This window comes from Hippopotamus amphibius, chromosome 3 (genome assembly GCF_030028045.1).
Source record: "Hippopotamus amphibius kiboko isolate mHipAmp2 chromosome 3, mHipAmp2.hap2, whole genome shotgun sequence".
Taxonomy (NCBI): domain Eukaryota; kingdom Metazoa; phylum Chordata; class Mammalia; order Artiodactyla; family Hippopotamidae; genus Hippopotamus; species Hippopotamus amphibius.
In genome coordinates this window covers 198,832,308-198,852,935 of record NC_080188.1, presented here as the reverse complement: position 1 = coordinate 198,852,935, position 20,628 = coordinate 198,832,308, and the positions used below count along the sequence as shown (strand labels likewise).

At 66.3% G+C, this 20,628-nt stretch overlaps 2 protein-coding genes across 2 annotated transcripts; both read left to right on the top strand.

Moving 5' to 3' along the window:
- The first annotated feature begins 1,299 nt into the window (after positions 1-1,299).
- PTPN7 (protein tyrosine phosphatase non-receptor type 7) lies at positions 1,300-11,249 on the top strand. The gene is given in 12 exon segments (XM_057727723.1): positions 1,300-1,406; positions 2,112-2,361; positions 2,364-2,431; positions 2,831-3,014; positions 3,304-3,388; positions 4,558-4,634; positions 5,722-5,859; positions 6,174-6,284; positions 6,883-7,040; positions 8,336-8,449; positions 9,190-9,330; positions 9,480-11,249. Coding segments are annotated over 10 exon segments (1,095 nt in total). The 5' UTR covers positions 1,300-1,406; positions 2,112-2,295; the 3' UTR covers positions 9,284-9,330; positions 9,480-11,249.
- Positions 11,250-12,060: 811 nt separating this feature from the next.
- ARL8A (ADP ribosylation factor like GTPase 8A) lies at positions 12,061-20,185 on the top strand. The gene is made up of 7 exons (XM_057728908.1): positions 12,061-12,340; positions 16,596-16,676; positions 16,921-16,994; positions 18,080-18,173; positions 18,317-18,384; positions 18,595-18,665; positions 19,135-20,185. The coding sequence occupies exons 1-7, from the start codon at positions 12,218-12,220 to the stop codon at positions 19,182-19,184; spliced, it is 561 nt and encodes a 186-aa protein (XP_057584891.1). The 5' UTR covers positions 12,061-12,217; the 3' UTR covers positions 19,185-20,185.
- The last annotated feature ends 443 nt before the right edge of the window (positions 20,186-20,628 follow it).

Sequence of the window (20,628 nt, the reverse complement as noted above, 5' to 3'; positions counted from 1 at the left end):
CTCCTCCCCAGCCCTGCGGTATCCTGGCTTCCTGTTCTTGACAGCAATCAACAGCTTGCCCCGGAGGGGGTGGCCCTCTTTCCAATCCCCTCCTGCCCCCCTTCCATCCCCAGGCCCCCGCTATCCACCAGTGGACACACGGGCAGGGTTGGGGGCCCGGGCGGGCAGACGGAGGCCACGCCCCACAGGCCTACGGGGTCCCCAGGCCCTGCCCCCCCCTCCCCGCCTGGGCACTGGGGCCAGCTGCCCCCCCCGCCGGCTCCAGGCCCCCCGAGCCCCAGAGGGCCATCCTGTCCTGCACCTGAAGGCCAGCCCCCTCCCCACCGCCCCTCCTGCACGCCCGCCCCCGGGGCCTGTGGCACGCCCGTGCCTCTTTGCCGTCCCCCCCCCCCCCCCCCCGTTGACGGCTGAATCAGAGACGTGGGTGGAAAGGGGAGGATGGGATGTGGGTGCCGGGAGGGGAGGCGAGGGTGTCGGGAATGTTTCAAGGGGACAGGAGCCGAGCAGGGAGCCAACAGGAGGCAGGGGCGGGCCGGTGGGTCTTGGACTTGGACGGCCCTGCAGGGCCCAGGCTCCAGGCGCCCAGCAGCAAAGAAGACAGAGCGTCCCCTGCTATGAGAGCCAGAGGCTGTCCACTCTCCGTGGATCTCTGAGTAGACATCAGGGTTCTGGAAGGAGGCTGGAGCGGGGAGCCGGGGGCCGGGGAAAGCCCCCCAGACCCTTCTACGCGCTGTCGCTACTTCCAGGGCGGCTGGCCCGGCTCAGACCAGAGGCGGCTGGGGGCCGAGGTGTGGCTCAGGGCCTGGGGATGCCCCTGCTGGCCTAGCCTGAGCGCGTCCCCTCGGAGAGTCAGGGCTCTGCCTCCCCTTCCCCTGCCCAGTCTGTGCCCACTTCTGCCTGTGCCCGGCATGATTGCCGCGCCTGGAAGGGGCCAGGGCTTCCAGGGCGAGGCTCCGAGGCCGAGGCAGAGAAGCGGAAGGCAGCCTCTGGCCGAGGTCGGCGGGAGCAGGAGCACCTGGGCTTCTGCGGGGCGGCCTGGGGCTGAGGTCGGCTCAGCTCTGCCCCGCAAGCTGGCAGAGGCTGGACGCGCCCAGGACCCGGAGGAGAAACGCCGCAGGAGGGGGCCGGTGGTCAGGCGCGGCCCCGCACCTCGGCCATCTCCAGCCAGCAGGGCCGGGCCGCGGCAGAGGTGCCGGGCCACGGCCAGCGGCCCCCAGAGGGGCAGAGGCGGGAGGCCGCCGACCCCTGGTGGTGGCAGCAGGCAGCTGGGCCCTGCGTGGGTGGCAGCGGGGGGGGGGCGGGGGGAGGAAGCCGGCTTCCTGAAGCCTCCTCAGCCCTCAAAGACAGACCGACAGACAGACAGACAGACAGCCGGCAAGAGGCGCCTGGGGGACGCAGCTGCTTCCGTAAGGCCCCGGGGGGCGGGCAGGAGCCCCCGGCCGGCGGGGTGCGAAGCTGGGGGGACGGGAGGGTGTCTCCGAGGGGCACGAGGCAGGGCGCCCGCCGCGCGGGTGCCGACCCCTGCCGTCCCCGAGGGGCGGCCCGGCCCTCCCGCGGCGAGAGCCGGGCGCTGGGCCCCCGTGGGCGCCGCGACGCCCGCTCCCCCACCCCAGCTCGGAGGCCGGGACCCTGGCCTGGAAGGTGGGGGCTGGGCCCCGGAGGAGGGGCCCCCGCCCCTACGCCCCCTCTGTGCCCCATCGCTGCCGCTCCAGGGCTTGGTGAGGCCATTTCCTGTGAGGGTTACTGAGGCGGGGAGGGGGGATGGGCAGAGGAGGAAGGAAGCACCCCAGCCGCCCTCCTTGGACGGAGACCCCAGAAGCCGGGACGGCCCGCAGGGGACGTGCCCGCAGCCCCGCGGGGGTCCCGCTGGGCCAGCGCCCCGCACGCCCGGGGCTCCCGCGGGCCCCAAGGCCGCAGGAGGCCTCCGCCTTTTGGTCAGACAAGGCCCCGCCGACCCAGAGGGTGTGCGAGCGAGCCCTTCCTCCCCCTGGAGCTGCCACAGCCCCCCTCGCCCTCCCTGACCCGGCCCCCCCGGCCCTGCGTGCTCCTGGATCCCTTCCTGTCTTCGCCCACAGTCTCTACCCCTTATCTTGCCCTCCCTCTGACCCCAGGCTGCAGCCATCCGGGTGCCCCTGCAGAGGTCCTGGCCTTCCCAGGCTGAAAACACCCCAGTGAAAACAGAGGTGCCAGAGGGCAGAAGGCCGGCCTGGGCCCTGAAGCCTCCCCTGGCCGGCCAGGCAGCCCAGAGGTCAGAGCTCGGGGTGGAGCGAGCCTCCCCTGGGCCAGCCCCCCAGCATGGTCCAGGCCCGCGGGGGGCGCTCCAGAGTTCCGCCGCCGCCCTGTCGCCTCCCCCTTCGCCTCCGGAGGCAGCCATGACCCAGCCTCCGCCTGACCAGGCTCCAGCCAAGAAGCACGTGCGGCTGCAGGAGAGGTGAGACCTTCCCAGGCCCAGCCCTGCCCGCCCCTCCAGCAGGACCCTCGGGCCTCCCCAGGCAAAGGAAACCAGATGTGCTCATTTGCATGCTATTTGCATGCCTTTACCTGTCGGGGCACAAGCCCTGCGTCCGCCTTGCCAGCCTGGCGCCTGCGCCCCAAGCCCCAGGGGCCAGGGCCTCCAGGCCTGGAAGTGGGCCGGAGCTTTAGGGGCCGGGCCAGGAAGTGAGGGCAGCAGCTGGGCTCCGAGCTGCGGGCTCTGGCTGACAGGGGCTGGGGCTGCAGGGCGCCTGGGCCTCTGGGTCGAGGGGAGACAAGGAGCCGCCCTCCAGAGGTGCCCGTGACGGTCAGAGGCCGACCGCGCGCGGCCTCACGGGCACCGCTGTCTGTGCTGCAGGCGCGGCTCCAATGTGGCTCTGATGCTGGACGTGCGGTCCCTGGGGGCCGTGGAGCCCATCTGCTCGGTGCGCACGCCCCAGGAGGTCACCCTGCACTTCCTGCGCACGGCCGGGCACCCCCTCACCCGCCAGGCCCTGCAGCACCAGCCACCCAGCCCCGAGCAGCTGGAAGAGGAATTCCTGGTAAGAACGTGGGGTCCCCTCCTAGGCACCGCCCTCCTGAACCAGAAGCAGCCAGCTGTCACCACTCCACCCGGCCTGCGGTTCCGTCCCCTTGGGGCCCTTGGGGAGAGAGACTCCCGGAGGCTCCGGGAGGGAACCCGCCCAGGCTGCCTCCTCTGCCCTCTGCCCGGCCAGACCCGAGTCCGGATGCCAGGAGGGAACAGCCCGGCCCCAGCTCTAGCAGGGACGGTGGGAGGGAAAGAAGGCTGGAAAGGGAGTGGGCTGTTCACTCGCTTGCCCCCCCACCCAGAAGATCCCCTCAAACTTCGTCAGCCCCGAAGACCTGGATGTTCCGGGCCATGCCTCCAAGGACCGATACAAGACCATCTTGCCAAGTAAGGACGGCAGTGGGGGCCTGGGGCTGGAGGCATCCAGAAGGCAAGACACAGCCTCAGCCAGGAAGAGCTGCCGCGCGCGGAGCCCCTTCTCTTGGCAGAGGGCCGCCCCCGCCCGGGCCTGGCCGCGGAAGGGGAGCAGGGACCACAGCAGGATGGGCAGCGGGCAGCCCTGGGGGCCGGCCCTGCTCGCTGTGGCCCCCGGAAGCCGTCCGGGGTGTTCTCATCCCCACTTTACAAATGAGGGAACCAAGTCACAGAGAAGTCTTGTAACGTGCCTGAGGTCACACAGCTAGTTGCAGCACACCTCCTTCCTCCTCTTCCTCCCACGTGGGAAATGGCCAGCACAGTTTTGCAGGGGAAGAGGCCCTGTCAGGGTGGCTCCCCGAGAGAAGGCTGGAGAACCTCAGGCGGAGGCAGTGAGGAGGCTGCAGAGGGGGGTCCCAGGGCCGGCAAACCCAGGGTAAGCACCTCCTGTGTTTCAGAGACAGGACAGGCCCTCTGAGCACGCGGCCTGGGGAGACGGTCCCCCTCCCTCTGCTCAGAGCAGCCTTATCTTTCCAGCCTGCCTCCAGCAACCCCCAGTCTGGAGGCCGCAGGCCTCTGCCTGCCCGGGCAGGTCCAGGGGCTGTCAGCCCGAGGGAAGGGCGGCAGGTGGGGGCGGCCCTGCTCTTGGCCCAGAGGCACCCTCCGTCCAGACCTCCTGGCCCCGGCGAGCCAGCTTCTTCACCCGGCTGGAATTGGAGAAGGGCCCCCCTAGACCCAGAGGCCTACGCGCCTGGGGGTGTGATGCAGCCTGAGCTCCAGTCTGACCTCTGAGGAGAAAGTCTTCCTCGACAGTATCTCTTTTCCCACCTGCACTGCTGCGACCCTGCTCTGCGCCTCCCTGATCTCCAGACTCGGGTGTTCAGGAGCGGCCCCCCCTCTCCCGTCCACCCTGCCCAGCGGCACCCAGGGAACCTGCCCCATGCCTGCCCTGGCCCCGGCCCTCTGCTCAGGGGCGCTCCGCGCCTGCCTGCTGTCTGTACGTGAAGCAATCTCACACGTACCGCCAGCTGCTCCACGCAGGTGCCGCGACAAGCACAGGGCTCCCCTCTCTCTGGCCCTGCAGGAGTTTGCTTTGCGGGTCACCTTTTGACCTCTGGCCCCTGCTGACGTTCACTCCCTAGACCCCCAGAGCCGCGTCTGTCTGAGCCGGGCACAGAGTCAGGAGGACGGAGATTACATCAACGCCAACTACATCCGGGTGAGTGGCCGGCGGGGAAGGTGGGGCCGTGTCCAGACCCCCCGCCCCCACCCCAGGATACATCCCAGCACAGCTGGTGGTTTGGGCACCTGGGGTCCCAGCTCCGACCCACGGCTGCCACGGCCCTTCCGAGCCGAGCCGGCCCAGACCGGCTGGGACTCCAGGCGGCAGCCCAGAGCAGACGTCGGACGCTGGAAGGAAGACCCTAGTCTCCTTTGCCCACCCTGTCCCTCCCCGCCGCCAGCCTCGCAGCGCAGAGGGCAGCTCTACGCCAGCCCGGCCCGCAGCCTCCAGGTCTGCACGGCAGGGGCAGGGCCGACGGGCTGGGCGTGTGGCCCTCGGCTGGCCCCCTCCCCTCTGGCCTTCACGGCCCAGGCAGCCCCTTCCTCGGGGAGGGACTTCCGTCAAGGAACGGGGAGGCGGAGAGGCCAGGTGGGCTCGTCCCCAGCCCCGGCCTGCAGGCGGGAGGCGGCAGGTGCTGACGCGCGCCCTCTAGCGGCTCTGGGTGGGGGGGACCGTGGCCGCGTGTCCAGGGGAATAAACAGCCTGTAGCCAGGGCTGCCAGGGAAAGGCGGGGGGATGTCTGGATGTCACCTTCCCCTGAGAAGCAGGAAGCTGGGGATTCTGAAGGGGAGAGAAAGGGCTGGCGGGAGTGTGCTACGCCTCGCTACCAAACACACAACGCAGCAGGGAGAGGAGAGACCTCCGCCCAGCAAATACGGAACTGTTTTCTTGTCCTCTTGTGCTAGTCGAAGGCAGCAGGGGAGGAAGGGAGCATGCACGGAGGCCCTAAAAAAGGCTGGACTCAACTCAGCACGCTGAGTGGAGTCTGCCCTGCACCACACGCCGCTAGGCGGACATCACGCCCCATTTACAGACCAGAAGCGGGGGTACGCGGTCCCGGCTGCACCGCCACTGAGCAGAACTGGGCCCGTGTCACGTCCACTACGGGGCGTCGGCTGTGGCACTTGCGACGCGTGTTCGGGCTTCAGGGTCCCCCGGCGGCAGCCCGAGCCCGGCACCCGCGGCCCGGCTGCCCCGGGGCTCCGTACTCACGGCCCCCTTCGCCGGCTTCCTCCGCCCACAGGGCTACGGCGGGAGAGACAAGGCCTACATCGCCACCCAGGGCCCTATGCCCAACACTGTGTCCGACTTCTGGGAGATGGTGTGGCAGGAGGGGGCGTCCCTCATCGTCATGCTGACTCAGCTCCGAGAGGGCAAGGAGGTAGCAGGCCGGGGCACGGGGAACCCAGGCAGGGCGCCCCCACCTCCGCACGCCCCTGCCCGGGCAGCTCTGGGCGGCGGCTCCCCTGGGAGCTGAGGACACCGGTCCGTTCCTGAGACACGGCGCGGAGCCCCGCCCCCATCAGGAGCGGCGGGCTGGGGGGGCGCACGCCTCACCTGCAGGTGTCGCGTTCAGGACAGCCCAGCGCCCCCAGGGGGGTGGAGGGGCCGCAGGGCCCCCGCTCCCCTCTCCGCGCCCTGGCCCTGCCCCAGCCTGCAGACCCGGGCCTCCGACTCCCGGCTCCCCTCTCCTAGAAATGCGTCCACTACTGGCCCACAGAAGAGGAGACCTACGGGCCCTTCCACATCCGCGTCCAGGACGTGAGAGAGTGCCCGGAATACTCCGTGCGGCAGCTCGCCATGCAGGTACCGCCTCTGGTCCACAGGCAAGTTGGGCCACCCTCATTCTCTGCAACCTCCCTGCGAGTCGCGGGTTTACTCGGGAAACCCGCTTGAAGCCACACGTAAAGAGTCGCTTGGGGCCAGGAGCAGAGGACGTGTGTGCCGTCCTCAAGCAGCCTCTGGTCCAGCAGGGAGCACCAACCCTCCAGCGGGAGGCCCGGAGGAGGGGCGGGGCCCTGGGGTCCCTGCTGGGGGAACCGGAGCGGTTGGAGGTTGGAGGAAATGCTTAGCGAGGTGTAAAAGTGCTTCAGTCACTGTGTGGCGTCTTCTGCCCTCCAGAGCATTCCTCTATTCTCCCAGCATCACGGCCCCATTTGTCAGGTGAAGAAAGTGAAGTTAAGGGACTCGCCCAAAGCCATGTGCTGGTTGGAGGCAGAGCCAGGACTTGAACTTGGGTCTTTCCCCTCGCCCCGGAGCATGTCCGAGGCCGGAGTGGCGGAGCTCGATGGGCATGACAAAGCTGGCGGTTTCCGCCCAGGGTCACTCCGGCTCCGGCCCCAGAGAGGCGGGTGGGCAGCGCCCCCCATCCTGTCCCCCGTTCTCACGCCTCGTCCCCACCCAGCACCGGGGGGAGTGCCGGTCAGTGAAGCACATCCTCTTCTCGGCGTGGCCTGACCACCAGACGCCAGAATCGGCCGCGCCCCTGCTACGCCTGGTGGCCGAGGTGGAGGACAGCCCAGAGACGGCTGCCAGCACTGGGCCCATCGTGGTCCACTGCAGGTGTGTGCTCCCCCCTCGGGAAGCCCTTCTTCCCCCTCGGGCCCCTCCTGGGAACAAGTCTGAGCACAGCGGGGCCAGGCAGGCCCAGGTCCCAGCTGGACAGGAATCTCTTGGTCACTCAGCAGGTGTGCTGTCCTTCCCTCTGGCTGCAGAGCCTGAACGTGTGGACCCCCAGGCACAGGCCAGAGAGGCGGCTCCCAACCTGCGGGGGCAGGAGACAAACTCGTCCCTGCTGTCAGGGAACACAGTTATTCCTTCCACGGATGTTTACTGAAAACCTGGTACTGCCAGGCACAGTGTTAGATGCTAAGGAGACAGCTGTGAACCAGACAGTTCGGTTTCTGCCAAGTTTCATGGTTTGGTGGGAAAGCCAGCAGATGAAAGGCACAGGACTCAGCATGACGAGAACATGGTGGGGTGTGGGGGGCATGGAATCAAGCCGCCCAACCCAGGCTTTGGCCAGAGAAGGTCTTCCAGGGGAAAGGACCTCCTTCCAAGCCCAGCTAAGACTTGGAAGGTGAATTAGCCGAGTGAAGACGAGGCGGGGACGCATCCAGGCAGGTGGAGCAGCACGTGCAAAGGCCCAGAGGCGCAGTTTAGAGACTGACACGGTGCTGGGAGCAGAGTCAAGGGAGTAGGGGCCGGGGTCACGTGGGGACAGGGCAGGGAAGGCGAGTGATGAGGGCGTCACAGGACTGGCTAGGAAAACGGATTTGCCAGTTATAAAGAATACTGTGGCCACAGGGTGGGAAGTAGATTGGGGAGGAGTCGGGGGTGATGGAGGGGACAGACTTAAAGTAAGGAAAGCACTTGGGAGGTACATCCCAACTAGAACACAGCGGCCAAGAGCACAGGCAGACGGGTCTGGAACCCCCTCCGCGGGTGCACCCGGACACGTGTGGGGAGGTCAGGGGTTCACACGGGAAGACTTCCTGAAGAAGGGAGGACGTCAAGGGCACGACAGAGCAGCGGGGACAGGACTGAGGGCGGGACCGAGGCGGGCAAGGGGGCTGAGTGTCCGCTGCGAGGCCGCGTCACGGTTCGGGCAGGACGGTTGCGGGGTCAGCCAGCCCGGCGTGGGCACTGTCGGCGCGAAGCCGCCAGCCCCCGCTGAGCAGGAGAGAGCTGTCCAGATGCCCACAGCGACCCCAGGGCGACCCGGGACGGGCTTAGGGTGGGGCCAGTGGGGGGTGCAGACGCCTCCACGGCCGCCCCGCCCCCCCCCCACGGAGGCCCCGCCACTTCCCTCCTGCTCCCCACCCACCCACCCACCCCTGCCTGCACCCTGTACCCAGCGCAGGGATCGGCCGGACAGGCTGCTTCATCGCCGCCCGCATCGGCTGCCAACAGCTGAAGGCCCGAGGGGCAGTGGACGTTCTTGGCATCGTGTGCCAGCTGCGGCTGGACAGGTGGGTCCACGGACTGTGTGGGCGCTTCAGCACCAGGCGCTTCCTGGGGGAGAGGAAGGGGCCCCTTTCGCTTACGGAGCTGTTCGTTTTGCAGCTCACACCCAGGCGGGAATCTCTGTCTAGAGTCTCGGCTCTCCGTGGGGGCCTAGAGTTAAACGGGCCTCTCTATGGATTTACCCGAGCTTTCCATCATTTTTGTTTTTGTCTTTGTTTTTCCAAATTGCCTCCTCAGGGGAAGGGTGGGGGGCCAGAGTATGGTGGGGCCACGGGCGATGCACAGAAGCTCACTGGATTTGGAGACAGAGGGCCCGAGTGCAGCGCACTGCGCTGTCACTGTGTTTCCCTGGGTCCCTGTTTCTTTGTAAGAATGGCTCCTTCCCCAAAGAGCTGCTGTAAGGAATGAGGTCACTGGAGGGACAGCGTGTGGGGAACGTGAGCACCGGCTACCCACGTATTTGGAATGACGACTCCTAAGATGATCGGGGAGAGGAGCTCTGGGGGGTCAGGGACTTTCCCGGCCTGGCCCGAGGATGCAGGGGGCTGGTGCTGCCCCAGGAGCTGGCGGGGTCCCTCCCCCCAGGTTGGGGAGCACTCCCTCCGTGGGAGGAGCTGGCTACAGAGAGAGGAAGACCTGGGAGGCGGCGCGGACGGGCCTTTGGGAAGGGCAGCGGTCAGGCTCTCCCAGCAGGACGCCCCCTGCTCCCCTGCCCCTGCCTCAGAGCCCTGCGCCTGCCCTGCAGGGGGGGCATGATCCAGACGGCGGAGCAGTACCAGTTCCTGCACCACACCTTGGCCTTGTATGCTGCCCAGCTGCCAGAGGAGCCCAGCCCCTGACCCTGGCGCCCGCCCGGGCCCAGGGCCGCGTCCCAGGGCCTGGGAAGGTGGGTCTGGGGAAAGTGGGCCTTGTGACCGGGGGCGGGCACGGGAACGGCGTGCCCCCAGGGGCGCGTCCGGGGACACGGGAAGCTGGCCGGCGAGGACAAGGCCAGACCCCGGTCTTCAGCACTGCCCACTCCCCCACTCCCTGCAGAGGCCCCCGTGGACACGAGGGGCAGTCCCCCATGTCCCCCCGAGCTTAAAGCTGGCAGGTGACCGTTACAACAGAGCTGGGAAAGAGGCCCGGGTGGCCTGGTCCCTGAAACGCCGTGTGAGCCTCAGTCTTCCTCGGACGTGGACATCAGGTGCTCTGCTGCCAACGGGGGAGAGCCACCAGAGGCGCACCTAGAAGCCACTCCAGCTGTACCCCCTGCCCGGGGCTGGCAAGAGAATGACCCCACCGTCCCCTCCACCCCAGCCCAGCCCGAGAACAGGCCCACGGCCCGAACTGGGGAAAGCCTGGTGCTACCTTGGCTAAGTCCTCAGCCTCCCAGCAGGGACTCTGCCTCCCCACACCACACCTGTGAGGCTGGATACCCGCCAAAGAGAGCAAGGACCGGCCTACCCCTGGGCCCACACGTGTGTCCGGGGAGCAGGCTGCAGAGCTGACCCAGCCAGACAGACGCAATCTCTGGAAGAGGGACAGTGTGGGGATCTCCCGGAGACCCCTTGGAGGCCCAGACAGCTGCCCCTGCCTCCTTAACGGCCGGGCCCCGCCTCGCTGTTCCCCAGGGAGGCCCAGTATCCCCTGCCTGCCTTTGGGCCTCAGAAGGGACCCTGAGTACCCAGGAGCACACAGGAAACAAGCAAGGCGCTGAGAGCGCTGCCTGGCTTTAGGTACGCAGCCCCGCCACGGCCTCCTCCCTGCAGAGCACGCCTGGACGGCTGCATGTTTCCGTGAGCCACCTGGGTTAGACTACCTACGGGGACCGGCGGGCTCCGGCTGAACTGGGACGCCCCATCGTCTACCTTGGAGGGCTAATTCCCCTCCGCACCTCACGGCAACACAATGTCCAGGGCCCCCAGGCCTATCTCAGGGCTGACCACCACGCACCAGGGAGGCATCCCAACCCTTCGTCCTTGAATCGCAGAAGGGCCGCCCACGGGGAGGAAGGCAGGCGCAAGCCCTCCAGGCGCTCGGCCGCTGGGGGCTGCCTTTGCCGGTGCCAGTTCTCCGAGGAACCTCTCGAGGAGCCGGGTTCCAAAGAACAGGTGGCTTCTCCCTCAGACAGAGCTTCTGGAACACATGCCACGTTGGAACCGAGGGCGACTTCCTTAACGTTTCTGGCGGGCCGCCTTCCTCACCACCGGGGAACGGGCTCACCCCCTCCTGAAGCTCTCCTGCCCTGCGAGAGGCACTGATGGTGCCCACGGAGCTGGGCACAGGGCTATCGGGCTCCTGGTCCTCCGTGAGCTCAGTCCCCGCAGGAGGAAAGCCACCGCCCCGGGCGGCAGGCTCCCCTCCCACGCAGTCGCCGCAGCCCTGTTCCAGAGCTGGAGGACGGGCTCCGGAGAGTGACCGGGTGGGGAAATAAAGACGCGGATGACTGAGTCACTCCTTCTTTCCCTCTTCTTTTCAGGCCTCTGGCGCCTCCTTCAGCAGGCTTGTAGACGGAGTGGGAATCCAGAGACCAGGGACAGGCTGCGCTCCTTCACTGGGGGCGTGTACTTTCACAGCCCTTCCAGCACACGGGACCCCAGTGGCACTGCAGTCAGTCTGGGAAACGGGCAGAGGTGCTCCTTAGGAGCTGGAGAGGGACTGACAAAGGGTCGGGACCAGAAAGGCCGCATAACTTCGTAACAATAACCAGGATATTCCGCTGCGCCGGGACTTTGAGACTCCTCCCTTCGGCAACGGATGGTTCGGGGGCACCTTGGGTGGGTCTGGCAGATACGGCTGATGTTCACAGTTCACACACCTCTGACGACCACAGCCGCCACGGGGGTCCAGTGCAGGCCGGATACTAACAGGCCCTGAGGCAGGGTGGGGGCTGCGGGGTCCGGCAGGCCCAGCGGTCACGCCCGGGAGGACCCGCACCCTGGCAGGCCCCCACCTCCCCCCACCCGCTCTCCTGAAGAAAGCTCTGGCTTTCCGCACAGCGAGCCAGCTTTCCCACTTGCCACAACCTCCCTCGGGGGAAACCGCCTGGCAGGATCTTCCCTCCAGTATCACGGTGGTCCTAGTAAAAGCCACTGTGGGCCGGAGGCCTCCTAAGCAAGTGGCTCTGGTAGGTCGCGGCTAAGCGCTAGCGGGCGGTGCTCCCCTCCGCTGGGCACGTTCTCAGAGGACGGGGCCCGGCGCCCGGAGATCCTCAGAAGCGAGGGCTCAGGGAACAAAAGCTCTCCGGGACCGCCTCCCCGCGTCCTGGGAAGCCGCGCACCAGCCCCCTCCGCGCTGGAGAGGGCCCGGCTCGCGGGGGCCCTCGCCCACCGCGCGCCCGCCGCCCTGCGAAAAGAAAGCGGGTACCCATCAGGGCGCGGCAGCCGGCGACGGGCGGAGACAATGGGAGCTCCTGCCCCAGTCGCCCCTCGCGCCCCGCAGCCCGCGGCCGCCCCGCCCGGCGCCCCCGCCACCCGGCCCGCCGGCCCGGCGAGGGGGCGCGCGCCGCGGGGGCGCGCGGGAGGGGGAGGGGCAGGGGAGGAGGCCGGGCCGGCGCGGGAGGAGGGGGAGGGGAGGAGGAGGCCGGCCGCCGCGGGAGGAGGGCGCGCCGAGGCCACACCCATCGGCGCGCCGATCCGCCCGCGAGTCGTCGGCCGCCGCGCGCTCCCGCCGAGCCTCCGCCCGCACCCAGCGCGGAGCCCGGCCGCACCGGGGAGGGGCCGCTCCGGCCGCAGCGCGAGGGCACGAGGGGCGGCGCGGGGCCGGCACCGGGCGCGGCCGGCGCAGCGACCATGATCGCTTTGTTCAACAAGCTGCTGGACTGGTTCAAGGCCCTGTTCTGGAAGGAGGAGATGGAGCTGACGCTGGTCGGGCTGCAGTACTCGGGCAAGACCACCTTCGTCAACGTGATCGCGGTACGGGGCGCCGGCCGGCCGCGCCTCGGGTCCCCGCCCGCCCGGCCGCGCGGGGCGCCGCCTGCTGCGGCCGGCACGGCGGGCGCCGGCGGGGAGGCGCGGGCCCGGGCGCGCGGGGCCTAGCGCGGCCCTGGGGCCCCGGCGGCGCGCTCCCGGGCCGGGACGGCACGGCCGGGCGCGGGCGCGCGCGCGCGGGGGCCGAGGGGACGCGGCCCGGGCCCCGGGCCCGGCGGCGCTGAGGGCGTCACGAGGCAGGAGGGCCCGCCGCCCGCGGAGACGGGCCCCCTCCGGCACCCGCTGCCGGGCGCGTGACGGGGCGAAAGCGCCGGGCCTGCCCGTGCCGCGCGCGGAGGGTCGCGGGGCGGGAGGCCTGCCCGGCTTGGGGAGGGGGCCTGGGCCGGCCCGGCCCCACCCCGGGGGTTCAGCCCCTCCGGGCCGGAAGAGGAAGCCCCGGTGCTGTGGATGGGGGGCGGGGGCGGGATCCCCCGGGGGGACTGGAGTCCGCCGCGGCCCTGGGTTCCAGCCCAGGCTCCTCCTCTCCGGGAACCGTCCCCAGCTGGGGGTCTCGGGAGGGTGCACGGCATCCTAAAGGGAGTTAGGAGTCCCCGCCTGGCCCGGAAGTTGCAGGAGGAGGGGCTCGGACCCAGCGGATGAGTTGGAGATGGAGGGGCAAGGTCCACTCTGGGGACACGGGAGACAGCGGCTCTGAGGGCTTTGGGTCATCAAGACCGAGGTGGGCAAGTGTAAGCCTTTCAGCGCCAGGGCGGCGGTGAGGAAGGAGTTAAACTCTGCCTCAAAAAAAGGGGAAGATGCGCTGTCTGGGCCTGCGGGTGAGCTGCAGTAGGGGCTGCGGCCTGCGTTTCCCAGCCGGCTGGGCTCGCCTGTGGGGCTGAGGAGGGCTGGGGCAGGGCTGCGGTTGTCCGGGGACCTGGCTCTCATCCCCAGACTGGGGCTTCCAAGAGCTGGGGAGTGTGAGAGGAGTCAGCTGAGACGTGTGAGCCGCCAGCCTGGGCACCTCCCCGGCCTGCCTTCTGCCCTCCCTTGAAGAGAAGGCTGCAGGGAGACTGGGAGGCACGATGGCATGGTTGGGCACTGGCTTCCTTTCCCAAACACGTTTGCGATGACCTCCGACCGGGGGCTCCTCGTCGCTCACTCAGCAGGGCAGGCTCTTCGGACCCAGGCTGGGTTTGTTGGCACGATGGTTTCTGGGCTCCTGTCTGCCCAGGCTCTGGCCCTCGGAGGCCCCTGGATAGACCTGGCGTTGACGTGGGCTTGGGCTCCAAGAGCAGGAGCGCCTGGCCTCGGGTCCTGCAGGCCTGGCTGGCTTGGCTCCGAGGCACCGAGATCTGGGAGATGTCTCCAGGGTGACCCAAGGGGGGGGCCAGTCGCTGCTGCTCTCAGGGCTTAGCCTGGGCGTCACCTCTGGTCCCCAAGGAAGCTCTCCTCCCGGAGCGTTTACGAAGCCGTGTTCCTGGGCAGGGATCCACAGGAAACCAGGCGGTTCCGCGTCCAGGTCATGTGCAGAGATGGGATGTTCTGGCGGGTCAGAAACGGAATCTGAGAGTCTCCGATTCCACCACCAGGGTCGGGAGCTCCTGAGGTGTGCAGGGAGGGCTCCCCTTCCCCAGCCGCACCTTCATCTTCATGACGTGAAATCTGCCACCTCCACTCACACGTCCTGAAAGTGCAACCTCGGTTTCCCTAGAAAGAGGCTTCCCAAGAACACCCGTCCCTTGTGGGCTGAAGTGGGGGGCCGAGCCTGGGTGAGGCCAGAGTTCTTGGCGCCTCCAGGGCTGCAGCATTTCCACCCACTTGTGCGTGACCGCAGGGTTGTGTCTTTCAGAGAGAAACAAAGAGTCAGGACCCTGGCCTCTTATCCATGCCCACCACGGACCTTCTGAATCCCCTCTGCCTCTTCATTTGGCCTTTCTTTGTCTCAGCTTTTCTGCATTTGGGTTTTTCTACTCGCATTATGAGTCTGACTGTAAACAGAAGTTGAGTTTATGGGTGCGCTGCTCGGCTGGCTGATGTGAGCTGGGAAGCCTCAAGAAGAGACTTCCTTTATGCTTCGGAGAACCCGAAGCTCCGCTTCCGGGTTCTGAAAAAGTTATGCTGCCAGAAAGTAGGAGATTTCTCTTGTTTTGCCCGAGGGAAACAAGGAGACCATGTTCAAATCTTTGAAAGTGTAGGGGCTTCCCTGGGGGTCCAGCGGTTAAGACTGCACTCCTAGTGCAGGGGGCCCGGGTTTGATCCCTGGTCAGGGAACTAGATCCTGCATGCATGCTGCAACGAAGACCCAGTGCAGCCAAATAAATAAATCAATAGTTTAAAAATAATCAAAGTGTAAAAGACTGTCCTGTGGAAGAACTAATCTTGGGGTACCCCAGGGGTAGACTTGGGAAGATGGATTTTTGACTCACGTAGTATAAAGAACTTTGAGCCAGAGGGGATTCAAGTCTGAGGCGGGGGTCCACCAGGTGACTTTAGGGTTCCTGCCGGCCTTGAACGAGCTGCTTGTGAGCTCTGAGGCCTTAGCTGGGACATGAAGTCGTGACTGTTTCCACCTTGGCTGTGATGCACAGCTGAACTGGAAATCCTGGGTCAGGGATCCTGCCGCCCTGAGGGCCCTCCTGGCAGCCCCCTTTGTCCAGGGTCGCATCCCGCCAGGCTCGGCTTCGCATTTCCCTGGGCGCCTGTGGGTGCAGTGATGGTTCCTCACGGACAGAAACCACTCCCACGCATTTTGTGAGCCCTATTAGCCAATTTCTAGGAAGCCAAACCCTTCTCCTCCATTTCACAGAAGGAAACCCTGAGGCCCAGAGAGGCCGGTGTCTTGTCCAGGCTCCTCCACAATGAGTGACAGTCAACAACGGGGCTTCCCTCCTCAGACTCCAGGTTCTTAATCTTCTGGGATGGGGATGCAGTGGACTTGGGTCCAGCGGGGCGCACCTCACGGCACCCTGCGGGGTTTGTGGAGTGAAACCGCACGTGCTTCTCCCTGCTGAGCCAAGAGCGGGGCCTCCTCCCTGGGGCACTCCCTTTTCCTCGCGGTTCCTCACTTTTAGAGGCTCTTGGACCCTTTTGATACCTGATAAAAATTGGAGACCCTTTCCCCGGAGACGTGTACATACAAACAAAAATGTGCACATGCAAACTGTGTGCACTTTCCGGGGGCCTCTGAAGCCTCTCTGTGGCCTCCAGGTTAGGAGCCCTCACTCCGCCTCATCCCGAGTGTCGTCTTAGGCGTCCGGTGCTCGTGTCCGAGGGCCTCGGTGAGTCCCGAGGACAGAAGAGAATCCATCCTTCTCACTCAGCTGGGACCCTGGGGGTCTTCGTTCAGACTCACGGTCTCTAAATAAGAAACCATCGTGTCCTACACTTTGGTCAGTGCTCAGAGCCCTTGACCGCTTTGTGTGGCCTGAGGCAAATTACTCTTACCACTGGGTAGAAGAAAATGGTATCTTAATGGAACAAGGCAGTCCCCTCAGGTTCAAGTTAAATAAACCCCATCTCCTCCAGCCTGTGCCTGGGGGGAGGCAGAGGTGTCCTACATGTGAACGTGGAAATGACCTTAGGTGGCGTTTCATCTGGCCTTATTAGAGGCCTGTGGCTAGTTTAGGACAACCTAGGGATCTTAGAGACAATTTAGAATCTGAAAGTGGGTTAAGGGAAATGGAATTACAGTTAACTCCTACTTACGGGGTAAACATTCACTAATGTCAGTGTAGACATAGCCCCTCTCCTGAGATCTCTCAGGCCACTGGGGACACACAGGGAGGACTACCCACCCTGAAATGGGTGCAGCACAAAGAAACCCAGAAATTGCTTGCTGTGCGTTGCATTTGGGGCGTGGCTGACTTACCACCCCCTAATTCGACGTGAACATTTACTGCCGTGTGAAAGTGTAAACCTTGACTGTTTGCTGTGAGTTGCTCCACCGGAGGTAAAATAGAGAAAGGCGGCTCTGGTCCAACAGAGAGAGGTGGGCTAGACCTCGGGACGGACTTGCTTCATCCAGGTCGAGCCTCTTTGAGAGGCCTCTTGGTCACAGGAGAGCCCGGGTGTGAGGTGGACACCGGGCTTGGTCAAGGCCCATCTTGCTGGGGGGGGGGGGGGGGGGCGCGTGGGAGCTGCCTGGGACCCGGGGGGGCCTGGCCCCTGCTTCCTGTAGCCTTTTGGTCCGTGGCCGCTGGGGACGGCGCATCCGGGTCCTGGCGATTTTTGCCCCTTTTCCAATTCCGACTCTTCCTTCCAGTCGGGGCAGTTCAATGAGGACATGATCCCCACCGTGGGCTTCAACATGCGCAAGATCACCAAAGGGAACGTGACCATCAAGGTGCGCGGCCGGGAGCCCGCCCCGGGTGCACGCCCGCGGCCGCGAGGACACGTGTGCACGAGGGCGTGTGTGGGGCGCCGGGCCGGGAGGAGACGCTAGAGCAAAGCGGAGGCTTGGGTGCGACGGGGAGCTGGGGGGAGAGCGCACAGGCCGGCTGGGCAGTCAGGGCCGTGGAGAGAGAGGGACTGCTGGGGGCAGGCGGGGGCACCCGGCAGCCGCTGACGCCGCCACCTCTCTTGCTCAGCTCTGGGACATCGGGGGACAGCCCCGCTTCCGCAGCATGTGGGAGCGCTACTGCCGAGGAGTGAGCGCCATCGTGTAAGTGCGCAGCTGGCCGCGGTCCTTGGCAGGTGCCTCCCGGCCGCGCGCAGCTGCCTCTGCCTTGACGGACGCTCTGGGCGCCCAGGGGCCAGTTTGAGAACCGGAGCACTGACCCCTTCACGCGGAAGCGCCTCGTGTGTCCCTGCTCGTCCTCCTGCCTCCCCCCCACCCAGAGGCACCCCTGCCCTGAATTTTGTGTGATTTAGGTTCGTTACCTTGCTTTTTTTTTTTTTGCTTTGCTTCTTTTCCTTTCATTTTTGGTGGCGGCGCTCAACCTGTGGGATTTTAGTTCCCCCACTCGGGATTGAACCAAGGCCCTTGGCAATGAGAGGGCGGAGTCCTAACCACCAGACTGCCAGGAAATTCCCTCCCTTGCTTTTTAAAAATAATTTTATCCTACACATATATGTGCCCCCCCAAAAGATCATTTAGCTTTCATTTTTGAATCTGATTTTTAAATTTTAATTTTTATTCCGTTTCTAAAAGTGATACTCCATTTAGAGTTATATCAGAATATTGGCTCTATTCCCCATGTTGTAAAGTACATCTTTGTAGCCTGTCTTACACCCAGTAACCTGATTTTTTTTTTACTATTGTTATTATTTTAAAAAATTGTTTTGGCCACGTGGCATGCGGGATCTTACTTCCCCGACCGGGGATGGAACCCACGTCCCCTGCAGTGGAAGCACTGAGTCCTAACCACCGGACCGCCAGGGAAGTCCCAACCGGAATTTCTGAAAAGGATTTTGATGCAGGAAAGTCTCTCGGGGCTTCCTTTGCTGTTTTCACCACCCCCTCCCCTTCTCTAGTCTTCCAGCGAGAACACGAGGGTCACTTGTGGGAAGGACTCAGGTCTAATCCTACGGAACGCAGCGTGGCCACACAGCAGCTTCGGGGCGGGGGGGACCCGGGCAGGGCCCAGCCACCGCTGCAGGTTCTCGGCCCCGTCGGCTCAGAAAGCATCCCCAGAGCGCGGGCCCGGGCGGCCTGCAGACCCGGGGGAGGAGGAGCCGGAGCAGCTGCAGCCCCGCCCCGCCCGCAGCCTGTGGCGTCAGCGACTTGTCCCCGCCGGCCTCCCCCAGGTACATGGTGGACGCCGCCGACCAGGAGAAGATTGAGGCCTCCAAGAACGAGCTCCACAACCTGCTGGACAAGCCCCAGCTACAGGGCATCCCGGTCAGCCCCGAGGGGAGCGGGAGGGGTGGGGGCGCGCCGGGAGGCCCGGGGGCGCGCGGGGCGGGGCGCGGCGGGAGCCACGCCCCCGCGGGCAGCCTGGCCGTGGCGGCCCCGCCCCGAGCGCGCTGCTCCCCTCCCGGCAGGTGCTCGTCCTGGGTAACAAGCGAGACCTCCCGGGAGCCCTGGACGAGAAGGAGCTGATCGAGAAAATGTGAGCCGGCGCCCCCCCCCCCCCCGTCCCTCCTCCCGCCCCCCCCCCGGCTCTCCCCAGGCGCCACCGCTTGGGGGCGGCAGAGCGCGCCGGCCGAGCCCCCCCCGCCCCCCACCCCCGCGGCCCCATCCCCCCCCCCGCCCCCCACCCCCGTGGCCCCCGCCCCTGCGCGGCGGCAGCCCAGCCAGGCTCTGCTCGCGTCGCCCGCAGGAACCTGTCCGCCATCCAGGACCGAGAGATCTGTTGCTACTCCATCTCCTGCAAAGAGAAGGACAACATCGGTGGGTGTGGGGGGGGGGCGCTGCGCTCGCGGGGCGCGGCGGGAGGGGCGGGCAGCCGGCGGCCCCCTCCTCGGAGCCCAGAGCACCGTGGCGGGACGTCGTGGGGCGGGACACCCTGCAGCGCGGCGGGACAGGCAGCGGGAGGCCGGGCATCGCGCCAGCCCCGCCTTCGCCTGCTGCGTGGTCTTGGGCAGGCCCCCCCCTCCTCGGGCTCACGCCCCGCCTGCGGCATCGCAGGTCGGACCCTTCTGGTCTGGGGGCCTCGGCCTGTGGCTCCGTGTCTTAATGGTTCGCGGCGGCCAGACGCCCCTGCACCGGTCGGGGCTGTTCCGAGCTTGCAGGCGGAAGCTGGGCTTGCGATGCCCTCAGGGTCGCCCCCAGCTGCGGCGCCCCCCTCCCCGCCAGGCGTGTGCCCCGCCCCCGGGAGAACCAGCCCCGACGCCCCGTAACCTGCTCTCTCGTCCGCCAGACATCACCCTACAGTGGCTTATCCAGCACTCGAAGTCGCGGAGAAGCTGAGGCTGCGGTCCCGCCCCCTCGGACCAGGGACCGCCTTCCGAACCTGAGGCCGAGCTCCCGCCCCCTCCCCCCGCCCCTCCTCCCCCCAGCCCATCCCTCCTTACTCGGTGTGGGGAGGGGCCCTCTGGGGGTCCCAGAGTCCTGTTCTGCTGAGGTTTGAACTCCTGATTTTCTTGTAAAATAAATCGCTCCCCTCCGGTCCCCTAACCTCGCCCTCCCTCTCCCTCTGCCCCTCCCCGGCGCTGCGGCCCTCCCCTCTGCGGCCCCGCCCACAGCCCCGCCTCCTCTCCCGTCCCGCTCCCCGCTTTCTTTCCCACACTCTTCTGTTATTGTCCTGTGTGTACAGTATATATATGTATATATATTTTAATTTTTTAATTTAAGCAAAGACTAAAGTCAACCATTTGATGCTGCAGGGGCCAGTCAGGATCTGGGAGGGGGCGGTCTGGAGAGAAGGAGAGAGCAGCGGGGTTGGCTGGGGCCGGTTCAGGTGGGGAAAGGTAAGGTTGACACCGGGGCAGGTACCAGCCCTGGCACGGCGGCCGTCCCCACGTCCCGTCTGTCTCCACTTCCCAGCCTGGCCTGTCCCCGCAGGGTCTGAATGTCACAGGCTGTCGGGAGCCTCCAGAGCCGCCCTTCTCTGCCCCTAGCCACAGCGGGGCCGCCGGGCACCACCAGGGGCCACAGGGGCAGGAGGCCAGCAGCCCCTCCCGCCTGCCCCTGCCTCCCAGCTCCTGCCCTCCCCAGGCCCCCACCTGCAAGGGCCACCTCGTTTTCTGTTCTCATTTTGCAGAGTTGCACAAGGAGAGAACTCAGCATGGGCGGTTCGTTCTTTGGGTTTTGTTTTCCGTGTGTTTATTTGTTTAATTTAATGATTTGTAAAGTGAGTTCCTCTTCCTTTTTTACACTTTTCAGCTCATATTTAACCTCTGTTTGGAAGATGATTCTTGTAACTGTACATTTTTTTGCCTCCTAACAACAGGAATAAATGACAATTTTGTGTTGGGGGGGTGCGCGGTGCGAGTTCCTTGGCGTCCGTGGCCCCTCAGCCTGGGCGCGCCCAGCGGAGGGATGCGCGCACTCGCCCAGGCACGCAGTGGCCCTTCCCAGAGCGGCCCGCGCTCGTCGCCGCCGGACTGTCCTGTGTCCCCAGCTCCGAGCCAGCAGCTGCCAGGGGCACGGAGGGAGTCCGTGTCGGGAACTGCCGGGCTGCACCCAGTGTGCGCGAGTGCGGGCCGGAGCCCGCCTCCTGGGAGCCCGGCCAGGGCTCCACCTGCAGCCAGGGTTGGCGAAGCCCGAGAATTGTCCTGGGCGGGATGGGGGGGCGGTGCCGGGCCTGAAGAGCCCACGGCTTTCCCCCTCGCTGCTCCTCCGTCGAGGCTGCTGGTTTCCCGGGAGAGGCCGTGCCCTCCCTCCCCGGCCCTTCCCAGCCCATCCCCACCTC

Excerpts from the sequence above, each read along its gene's own strand:
- ARL8A (XM_057728908.1), top strand. The coding sequence starts at position 12,218 with ATGATCGCTTTGTTCAACAAGCTGCTGGACTGGTTCAAGGCCCTGTTC. Across the intron at positions 16,677-16,920 it reads AAGGGAACGTGACCATCAAG|CTCTGGGACATCGGGGGACA; the intron begins GTGCGCGGCCGG and ends TCTCTTGCTCAG. Across the intron at positions 18,666-19,134 it reads CAAAGAGAAGGACAACATCG|ACATCACCCTACAGTGGCTT; the intron begins GTGGGTGTGGGG and ends CTCGTCCGCCAG.